This window comes from Tamandua tetradactyla, chromosome 6, assembly GCF_023851605.1.
Source record: "Tamandua tetradactyla isolate mTamTet1 chromosome 6, mTamTet1.pri, whole genome shotgun sequence".
In the NCBI taxonomy this organism is placed as follows: domain Eukaryota; kingdom Metazoa; phylum Chordata; class Mammalia; order Pilosa; family Myrmecophagidae; genus Tamandua; species Tamandua tetradactyla.
In genome coordinates this window covers 4,619,693-4,631,917 of record NC_135332.1, presented here as the reverse complement: position 1 = coordinate 4,631,917, position 12,225 = coordinate 4,619,693, and the positions used below count along the sequence as shown (strand labels likewise).

General features: G+C 35.6%; 1 protein-coding gene across 1 annotated transcript in view; it reads right to left on the bottom strand.

The window, feature by feature from the left end:
- Window positions 1-12,225, bottom strand: part of LOC143686984 (leucine-rich repeat-containing protein 37A-like) — an 84,352-nt gene that overhangs the window by 33,107 nt on the left and 39,020 nt on the right. The window contains 2 exon segments of the mRNA XM_077163537.1: window positions 11,199-11,273; window positions 11,825-11,896. Coding sequence (XP_077019652.1) covers window positions 11,199-11,273; window positions 11,825-11,896 — 147 coding nt within the window.

The window sequence follows — 12,225 nt, the reverse complement described above, 5'->3', positions numbered from 1 at the left end:
GAAGGTTAAATATAGTAAAGTTGTCAATTCTCCCCAAATTGATCTACAGATTCAACACAGTACCAATCAAAATGCCAACAACCTATTTTGAAGATTTGGAAAAGTTAATTGCCAAACTCATCTGGAAGGGAAAGGGAAAACTTAATTACATTAATTGAGTTTCTTGTGTTGAACCATCCTTGCATTCCCTGAATAGTGAAAAGCATCGTAAAAAAGAAGAATGAAGTGGAGGATCAACATTTCCTGACTTTAAGACCTATTATAAAGCCACAGTGGTCAAAACAGCATGGTTCTGGCACAAAGACAGAAGCATTGGTCAATGGAATTGAATCAAGAGTGCAGAAATAGACCACCAAATCTATGGTCAACTGATTTTTTATAAGGCCCCCAAATTCTCTGAACTGGGACAAAATAATCTTTTCAATAATTGGGCATAGAAGAACTGGATATCAATAGCCAAAAGAATGAAAGAAGATCCCTATCTTACACCCGACACAAAAATTAACTCAAAGTGGATCAAACACCTAAATATAAGAACTAGCACCATAAAGTTTCTAGAAGAAAATGAAGGGAAACATCTTCAAGACCTAGTAATAGGAGGTAGCTTCCTAAATTTTATACTCAAAGCACACAAGCAACAAAAGAAAAAATAGATAAAAGGGGACTCCTCAAAATCAAATGCTTCTGCACCTCAAAAGACTTTGTCAAAAAGGTGAAGAGACAGCCAACTCAAAGGGAGAAAATATTTGAATATCATGTATTGAACAAAGGTTTGATTTCCTGTATATACAAAGAAATCATACAACTCAACAACAAAAGAATTAAACCACCCAATTATAAAATGGGCTAAAGATATGAATAAGCATTCTTCTGAAAAGAAAATACAGATGGCTCAAAAGCAATGAAGAGATGCTCATTTCCATTGGCTATAAGGGAAATGCAGATCAAGACTACAATGAGATACCCCCTTATACCTATAAGAGTGCTGCTATTAAGCAAACAGGAAGCTATAAATTTTGGAGAGGATGTGGAGAAACTGGGACATTTAAGCATTGCCGGTGGGAATGTATAATGCTGCATCCACTATGGAAGATTGTGTTGCCCTATGACCCAGCAAAAGCACTACTTGGTATACACCTAGAAGAGCTGAAAGCAACGACACAAACAGACATTTGCACACTGATATTCATAGCAGCATTATTCACAATTGCCAAAAGATGGAAATAAACCAAATGCCCATCAACAGAGGAGTGGATCAGCAAAATGTGGTATATACATACAATGGAATATTATGCAGCAGTAAGACAAAATGATGTCCTGAAGCACATGACAAGATGCATGAGCCTTGAGGACATAATGCTGAGTGAAACTAGCCAGACACACAAAAGGATAGATACTGTATGATTCCACTTTTATGACCAGCATAAAGGTATAACCAGAGGCTTATAATACAGAATATAGAGGACTTAGAGCTACATAGAAGCTAGAGATGGGTGAATTGTTAGTTAATGAGGTTGAACTCCAATGTAAGAGAACAGATAGGAGTGAAGGTGGTTTTTTAGCGGGTCTAGAAGCTATATTACCATATTGAAGATGAACAAGATTGAAAGGAGTTGTATAGACCTACGTGCCCCACTGATTAACACTAGAAATATGAATTAGTTCTTGCAAGAATTACTTCAAAGATATGATTCTTGTACAAAGAGTGTTTAAGTCCAGGATATATGAGGAAAACTGCTATTGCATGCTATGAGCTATATTCAAAAGGAAACCATCAGCACTACCACAGCAACAGCAGAGGTAAATAATGGGGGGAGGGACAAGAATTAAGAGGAGGATTGGATGTTCTATTTGGCTTTTCTGGCTTTCTTTCTCTTGGGAACAATGAAATTATCTAAAATTGAGAATGTTGATGGACTGTGGACTTTGGGCCCTCTATATGATGCCTGATGAATGCAGGTGGCTGAAGGATACACTGATGGAGAAGTAGATTGGTGAACGATGGTGTGTACTTATGAATGAAGGTTGTGCTGCTACAACAAGGAACAAAGTCATGAGGCATGCAACAATGTGAATGAGCATGTAGGACATTTGGTGAAACAAAATAAGCCAGAAACAAAAGAACAACAATAGTACGGTCACATTTAGAAAATGCTTATAAGAAAACAGGGGCCTAGATTGTAAACTTTTAGAGCAGACACATGAAGTCTGGAGTGATGATTATTATTTCTGGATTTTGAGAGGCTGTTATATATATATGACCTGATATTTAGAGATGAGAATGAAGCCAAACAGTTTGAGGTTAAAGTAATTCACAACATAGCTGTAAGGAAGACAGTGTCTATATTTTAGAACCACACATACTCTTTGAGACCATTGGGAGAAAGGTTTATTTGATCTGGAACTGAAATTTCCTGTAGTACATAATCTAATTCAACCTATCTATATAGCTCATTTGAACAACTGAAACACAGGGAGCCCAGAATAAGGAAGAGGTTCTTTAATCCTGTATAGATTCTTATAATGCCTGGATATATCCTAGAGTATATTAAGCAGATAATCAAAAAGTATTGGCGAAGTCCCCCAAGGGAGGGGAGAAAGAATATGAAACTATTAAACTTACCATGAGGGAATCCCCTGATACTGTGTTAAACTTTAGGGACACTCAAATCAATAGGTCATGCCCTTGATCATGAGGCTTACTCTTGTGAAGCTTATGTAGGTAGTAGAGAAGCTTAGACTACCTATAGGTATGCCTAAGAGTTACTTCTGGAGGACCTCTTTTGTTGCTCAGATGTGGACTCCGTTTCTCTAAGCCCAATTCTGCAAGTGAAATCATTGCCCTCCCCCCTACGTGGGATATGACATCCAGGGGTGAAAGTCCCTGGCAACATGGGAGATGACTCCCAGGGATGAATGCAGATCTGGCACCGTGGAATCAACAATTCCATCATGACCAAAATGGAGGAAAGAAGTGTAATTAATAAAGTATCAGTGGCAGAGAAAGTTCAAATAGAGTCGAGAGGCTACTCTGGAGGTTGCTCTTATGCAAGCTTCAGGTAGACCTTGCTACCTATCATAGCCTGCCAACCCTCAACCAGGACCATTCCAGCCAATCCTAAAGAACACCTAGGGCAATATATAAGATTCCACAAGGGTTCCATACACTAGAGAAACTTTCCAGAAACCTACAACTTCCAGATGGGTCCCTGGTCCAGATAAGTCCTGAAACCTAGCCCAGCCTCTCCAAAACATCAGATAGTTCCATCTCCCTACCCCATATTAGTGACAGACCCTTCCAATATGAAAAAGTTAGAATGGCCATAGCCCAAACACTTCTAAAGAGAGGGATGGAACGATCAAGGGTAATGGTGGAATTATACAGAGAAGATAGGATATGAATGCTGAATCATTAAATTGATATCTCTTTTAGTCTCCAGTATCTTAGAGCAATTAGAAGTAAAAACCTAAAATTGTGAAATTGTACCCCATGTCAAACTCTGAAATATGTTCTACAACTAATTGTGGTGCTGTGCTTTGAAACTTATAGCTTTTTTGTATATATGTTATTTTTCACAAAAAAAGAAAGAAAAAAAGTCAACTGTGATTATAAAAAAAATATTTAAGCCTTCTAGCCTCCTATATTCTAGAGCACCTAGAAGGAAAAATATGAGAGGATCATATGGTAGTCCACGACAAACTCTAGGATCTGTCCTATAACTACTTGTTGAAGAGTGCTTTGAAAACTATTGCTCTTTAATTTCTTTGCTTGGTATATATATGTTATACTATACAATAAAAAAAAATTTTTTTTTAAATATATGAAAGAAAATGAGAAAGGCAAGGAGAAATGTAAAAAATCAACAATTAGAGATTTCAATACCTCTCAATAATTGAGAGAACAAGTAGATAGAAAATCAATAAGGAAAGTATATAGATGACTTGAGCAACACTATCAACCAACTTGACCTAATTGACATATAAAAAACTTCACCCCAGATCAGCAGAATATATATTCTTTTTAAATGAACACACAGCATTTAATCAAATAGATTATATTCTGGGCCACAAAACAGGTTTTGATATATGTAAAAGGATTCAAGTCATGCAATATAAGACTTTTAACCACATGGAATTAAATTATAAATCAATAACCAAAAGATATCTGGAAAATCCCCAAATATCTGGAATCTATGCAACACATTTCTGCGTAGCTCCATGGGTCAACAAAGAACTCAAAAGGAAAATCAGAAACTATTCTGAACTGATTAAAATTGAAAATATGTCAACATATGGGATGTTGCTAAAGTAGTATACAGCTACCACAACATCCACTTTGAGAAACTAGGAAGAGAAAAGTAAATTAGACCTTGATTAAGAAGAAGAAAGAAAATTATAAAGATCAAAGCAAAATTCAATGAAACAGAAAACAGAAAATTAGGGAAATCAGTGAAACCAAAAGATAGTTCTTAAAGAAGATCAATAAAATTTCTAAACCTCTAGCCAGACTGATGAAGAAAAAGACAGAAGACACAGATTACCCATATCAGGGATGAAAGTAGTGAAATCACTATAGATCCTACAGGCATTAAAGGGATAAGAGAATATTATAAAATACTTTATAACAATAAATTCGATTCCAGATGAAATGGACAAAATCCTTGAAGGACAAACTACTTATATTTACTCAAGTATAAATATGCAGCCTAAATAGTCCTGTTAAATAAGTGAATGTGTAGTTAACCACCACCCCCAAAAAGAAAACACCAAGCCCAGATGGCTTCACTTGTGAATTCTACCAACATAAAAGAAGTAATGATACCAATTCAGCACAAACCCTCAGAAAACTGAATAGGAGGGAACACTTTTTAACTCATATATAAGTCCACCTTTCAAACTGCACAAAGTCATTACAAGAAAATTACAGCTCAACATCCTTCATTTAATATAGATGTAAAAATTCTAAATAAAATTTTAGCAAATCTGGTGGGGATTAAGGCAGTTCAGAACATAGGGGTAAGGAAGACACTGTCTATAATATAGAACTTCATCTACTCTTTGAGACCAAAGAACCTAAATTTTCGGTAGCACATAATCTAACTCAACCTGTCTGGATAGATCATTTAAACAATTCAAACACAGGGAGCCCAGGATAAGAATCCTGTTTAGCTTAATGTAATTCCTGGATACATTCCAGAATATATTAAGCAGATAATCAAAAAGTATTGGCAAAGTCCCTTGAGGGATGGGAGAAAAATTATGGATTTGTTAAACTTTACCACTGAGGAAACCCCAATACTGTGTCAAATATTAGAAACACCCAAAAGAATAGGCCACACTCTTGATCTTAAGGCTTGTTCTTGTGAAGTTTATGTGTGTGGCAGAGCAGCTTAGCCTACCTAAAGGTATGCCTAAGAGTTACTTCCAGAGGACCTCTTGTTGCTCAGATGTGGCCTCTCTCTGTCTCTCTAAGCCCAACTCTGCAAGTGAAACCATTGCCCTCCACCTTACATAGGACATGACATCCAGGGGTGAAAGTTTCCCGGGAGGTGTGGGAGATGACACTTCAGGGATGAGCCTGGCCCTGGCACTGTGGGACCAACAATGCCTTCCTGACCAAAAGAGGGAATAGAAGTGTAACAAATAAGGTATCGGTGGCTGAGAGAGTTCAAACAGAGTCAAGAGGCTACTCTGGAGGTCACTCTTATGCATGCTTCAGTTAGACATTGCTTCCTATCATCTAGACATTGCTACATATCATAACTTGCCAAACACCAACCAAAACCATTCCTGTCAATCCCAAAGAACACCTAGGGTGATATATAAGATTGTACAAAGGTTCCATGCACTAGGGTAACTTTCCAGAAACTTACATCCTCCAGATAGTTCCCTGGACCAGATAAGTTCTGAAATGCAGAGGGGTCAGCCTCTCTTAGAACATCAACTAGTTCTACCCCCCACACCATATTATCGACAGTCCCTTCCTATCGGAAAAGTTAGAATGGCCATAGCCCAAATACCCCTAAAGTGGGGGATAGAAAGATCAAAGGTGATGGTGGAGTTATACAGAGGAGGTAAGCTTTAACAAATGAGCATGATTGCTGAATCATATGATATTTCTTTTAGTCTCCAGTGTCTTGGAGTAGCTAGAAGTAAAAACCTAAAATTGTTGGATTATAACCATACCAAACTCTGAAATCTGTTCTACAACTAATTGTTGTGATGTGCTTTGAAATTTATTGTTTTTTTGTATATATGTTATTTTTCGCAAAAAATTTTTTAAAAAATATTTTTAGCAAATCAAATTCAACAATATATAAAAAGATAATACAATATATAAAAAGATAATACAATATGACAAAGCAGGGTTTATCCCAGGGATGCAAGGCTTGTTTCATATAAGAAATCAATGCAATTTGCCATATTCACAAACTAAAAGAAGAAAAACATATGTTCATCTCATAGATACAGGGAAAACATTTGAAAAAACCTAATATCCATTCTTGACAAAAAAATCTCAGCAAATCAGCACTTCATTAAAGTGATAAATGACAGCTACAAAAAACCTACAGCTGGGGCTGTGACGGTAGCTCAGCGGTAGAATTCTCTCCTGCCCTGCCCGAGATCCGGTTCGATTCCCTGCCCATGCACTTCCCAAACAAACAAACGAAAAACCAAACCAACCAACAAACAAAATCAATAAATAAAAAATGAAATGTGACCGCTGCCATACAGCATACAAAAGAAAAAAAAACAAAACCAAAAACCTACAGCTAACTTTAGACATAACGGTGAAAACCAAAATGCTTTCCTTTCAAGGTCAGGAACGAGGCAAGAATATCTGCTTTTACCGCTTTTGGTCAATTGTATTGGAGGTTATAGCCAGAGCAAAAAGGCAAGAGAAATAAATAAAAGGTGAGAAGTAAAACTTTTTGTAGAAAATCTGTAGAAAAAGTGAGAAGTAAAACTTTTTGTAGAAAATCTGATGAAATCTTAAAAAAGATACCAGACCAGCCCCCCGGGCAGCGGGCGAAGCGGCAGTGGCAGGCAGCCGGGCTTGGCGAAGGCTCCCGGCGCCCTGGCCCGCAGCTCCCGCGCCCGCTCCGCCGCCAAGATGCCTCGCGGAAGCTGGGCTGGGCTGAAGGAGTGGGGAGGAAGGAACCACAGCGAGGCTGCCGGCTAAACCTGATCCTGCCAAAGTGGAAACAAAGCCAAAAAAAAAGTGGGAAAGGATAAGTCTACAGACAAAAAGTGCAACCAAAAGGAAAAAATGGAACAAAGAGTAAACAAGCTTAAGTGGCTAACCAAGAAACAAAACACAATTTACCTGAAGAAAATGGAGTAATTAAAAATGAGATGAAGCTGGGGAGAAAGGGGCCAAGTTTGATTAATGTCGTATACCATGTCTTACCAGTGGTCCCAGTTTCTCCTGTCTTGTACGATCCAGGGGAATATTTTTATCAACTAGTTTGTAAATGCAAGTTTTTTAGTAGCTCTAGAAGAAATTTTTTAAGTGTAAAAGCTTATTTTTTTGAAGAGGGGAAATCATTTGCTGGTTGTTTATTTTCTGGTACAACCAGAAAAAAATGGGATATTGAATTCTGGGAGGCTTTGACTGTCTTGGATGTCAACTTAACATTCCGTAGGGTGTGTGTGTGGGGGTGGCAGTTTTGTACCCTATAATAAAACGCAGACTAAATTATGATTTGGAATCATATTCATGCATTGAATGTGTATTGAATATTTTTATTTAATTCTATTCCCATATTATTGTTTTTGTTTTTAGTAAAATTGTTGCTTAAAACTGCTTCCTGATCTTTGCTCTCCCTGCCAGAATTGTGTGTACTCTGTAATATCCTTGGCTGTGGTCATCTAGTTTTCCTGATAACTTTGCTATATGCTGTGAAAGACTGGAAATGTGAGTTTGTAATGTGTTTGATAATAAATTATGAATTGGTGGAAATTATGATGTAACAGCTTATCAATGTTTGAAGATATCGGTGCTTGATTTCTTCTTAAGGAAAACTTGCCTCCAAATTTAAGCTGGAAAGTCACTGGAATAACCTTAGAAAAGAATTACAGCTACATGGCTTTTTAGATTTTGGTACATACATTAAGACTGCTGTACAAATAGTTCATAATGTCTGCATGCTGATCTTCAGAACAACCCATCAAATCTCAATTATGAAAGAAAAAGATATTAGAATTAATAAGTGAGTTTAGCAAGGTGCCAGGATACAAGCTCAATGTACAAAGATTAATTGTATCTCTAATAGTAGCAATGAACAATCAGAAATTGTGAAAAAAAGTATTATTTATAATAGCATCGAAACCATAAAATACCTAGGGATAAATCTGACAAAGATATGAACACATTGAAAACTACAAAACATTGATGAGAGCTATTAAAACCTAAATAAATGGAGAAGCATAACATGTTCATTAGTCAGAAGATTCTGATGCCAGTTCTCCCCATATGGATCTATAGATTCAATGTAATCCTAGCAGGCTTTTCTATAAAAACTGACAAGCTCATTCTAAAATTCATATGGAAATTCAAAGAACCTATTAGCCAAATCACCCACCTTTGAAAAACAGCAATAAAGTTGGAAGACTAGCACTACCTGATTTTGAAACTATACTTGTGGTACTGTCATAAAGGTTGACAAATAGATCGAAGGAACGGAATATAAAGTCCAGATGTGGACCCACACATACATGGAGAACTGATTGTCAATAAAGATTCAAAAGCAGCTCCATGGAGAAAGAACATTCTTTTCAACAATCAGTGCTCAAACAACTAAATAGCTACATGCAAAAAAGTGAACTTCAATCCATGCCATACACACGAAAAATGTATTAAAATTGTATCACGGATGTAAATGGAAAACCTAAAACTATAAAACTCTTAGAAAAACTCATAGGAGAAAATCCTTGTGACCTGGAGTTATGCGAAGTTTTCTTATCGAAAGCATGATCCATTATAGAAAAAAAATGATCAAGTGGATATCATCAAAATTAAAAACTTCTGCCCTGCAGAGTCACTGTTGAAAGAATGAGAAGACAAGCTACTGAATGGGAGGAAATATTTGCAAAGTACACATCAAATAAAGCATTTGTTTCCAAACTACATAAAGAACTCTTAAAACAATCTTAAAATAGTCGAAAGATTTGAGGCTATATAAATGGTGAACAAGCATATGAAAAGATTCTCAACATCATTAATCTTTAGGGAAATGCAAATTAGTTACAATGAGATACTACTACACACCCATTAGATTATCTAAAATTAAAAAGACAGCACAGCAAGAGTTGGCAAAGACATGGAGAAAATGGAGTTCGAACAGTGCCAGTGGGGATGTAAAATGGTACAATCTCTTTGGAAAAAGAGTTTGACAGTTTCTTGAAAAGTTAGATATACACCTACCATATGATCTAGCCGTTCTGCTTCTGGTTATTTACCCAAAGGAAATGAAAGTCTGTTGTCTATACAAAGACTTGCACACAAATTTTCATAGGTGCTTTATTTCTAATAGACAAAAATTGGAAACAATCCAAATGTTTATCAATAGGTTAATATATAAATTATGGTAAATCCATATAATGAAATACTATTCAGACATAAAAATAAATGAACTATTGATACACATATCTGCATGGATGGCTTTTAAAACAATCATGTTGAGTGAGAAAGTCAGTCAAAAAAGAACAGACTGTTTAAATCCATTTAAACAAAATTCTAGAAAATGCAAACTAATCTATAGTAACAGAAAGCAGATCAGTGGTTACATGAGGAATGAGAGGGGCAAGAAGGGGCAGGAGAAAGGAAATACAAAGTGATGTGGGTACACTTTTTTAAGTGATGATTATGTTCATTATTTTATTATTTTAATTTTGATGGCATCATGCTGTATACATATGTGAAAACTAATTATTGCAGGTCAATTATCCGCCCAAAAGATGTTTTAAAATAAATTATTTCATTGGGACAAAGTAAGAGCTATACAACTGTAAAACCTTTGGAAGAAAATATAGGAGAAAATCCTTGTGGCCTTGGGGTAGAGATTCCTTAGGTAAAACATACCAGAAAGAACAAACTATATAAGGAAAAAAATGCTAATCAGACTTCATCAAAATTAAAAACTTATGCTCTTCAAAATATACTTTTAAGAGAATGATAAGACAAGCCACAGCCTGGGAGGAAATATTTGTTTCTTTCTCTCAGACATGCAATGCATTTGAGAGAAAGAACTTATATCTAGAAAATACAAAAAGCACTCTTATAACTCAATAATACGATGAAGTATCCTATTTTACAAAGGGCAACAGATTTGAACAGCACTTCATTAAAGAAGATAAAGATGGTAAATAAGCACATGCACAGATACTCAACATCATCAGCTATTAGAGAAATGCAAGTTAAAACCAAGATGCGATATTATAACACATCTACTAGGCAGGCTGATTTTTTTTTAAGACTGAAATGAAATGATCAGATGCCTATGTGGGGCAACTGCAACTTGCATACACTGCTGGTGGGAATGCAAAACCAAACAACCCCTTTGGAAAACAGTTTAGCAGTTTCTAATAAAATGAAATATGTATTCAGCAAATGATATGGCAAATCTACTCTTAGGTATTTACTCCCAACCACTTGTCTGATTTCTTGTCCCTATGGTTTTGCTTTTGCCAGAATGTCTTATAAGTGAAATCATTAGGTAAGCAGCTCTTTTGTGTTTTGCTTGTTTCACCTGTAACATTTTATGTTTGGCCTCTTTCACTTAGCATAATTCTTGTGAGATTCATCTGTGTTGTTGCATATATCAGTAATTCACTTCTTTTTATTGCTAAGTAGCATTACAGTTGTATGGATACACTATAACTTGTTTATCCACGTATCAGTGATGAGCATTTTGGGTTTGTTTCCAGGTTTTTGGCCATTATGAATTAAAACTGCTAAACACACATACACATTATTGTGTAAACAAAGGCTTTCATTTCTTGGGAGGGGCTTTTTTAAGGTGATTGCAGAGGTGGTTACATAACTATATGTATAACTATACAAAAGGCATCAAACTGTACATTTAAAAAGAGTGATTATTATTATATGTAAATTTTACCTCAATAAATCTGACTTGTAAAATTATAAAAACAAACCTAAAAAACAACTTCAAGAAATCTAAGAAAAAATGACATACAATTTTTCCAACTCGAGTGTCATCATGAGGATGTTCTCAATTGTTGTCAGTGACACTTGTGTTGTTCCCATGTCTCTGAAAGAGAAAGTCCAAATGTTTACAATATGAATCTAAACACAAAAATCCTGTACTTAAAAAACAAGCCAGCTCAAGGGTTTATTTTCCATAGAAAACAATTCCAGAGAATTCTTATTGTTGAAATGTAATTTTATTTACATAATCAAATCAATGACCTTGGCACTGAATAGAAGAATGTATAGTCTTTTACCATTATCATTATCCTACTTATTCTCATATTGTATATTGTATTCATCTCTCCCAATTCATTGCTCCTATTAAATAGTGTGTACACTTTATTCCTCTTTACCTTCTAAGTTAAGTGATATTTCCATACGTCTATATGTACCATATACACATGGGTTCTTCAACACGGCTCTTGTCTCCTGCTGGCTGTCTTGCTTACTACACATCCGTTCTTAAGCCTTTTCATTGACAATACTTTTTTTTCAATAACCCAGTTAAAATTAACGACTTTTTTTTTAGCTGAAATGTAAAATACTTAATCTTTGATGAACATAAAAGAACAGAAATCACCTCATGACTGATAAGATATTTGCAATACTTACAAATATTTTAATGCTGGCAATATAAAAAGAGATGAATCTTCAACAGCTGTCAGAGGATTAGGATTGAGAATTCTGAAAAAAATGCAATGAAATTAGAACTATCTGCATTTTCAATAACTTCCATGAAAGTTTATGTTCATATTATTCGTGTGGAGTTTATAGGTTAAAAATAAAATCATTTTCTGCCTTTACCTATAAATCACCCTTAGAATCCACAAAGCATTCTTCCCTTGGGAACCACCTAGGTCACTAGAATATAAAGTAGAGAAGAGAAAGAGAAAAAACAGGAAAAAAGGTGGATAGCAAAGAAAAAAATCTGCCAAAGGATTTTTAGGTTGAAAAATCCTAGAAGTGACTATGCTGGTAGGAAGCCCTTGTTATAGGAAATACTATTTCTAGTG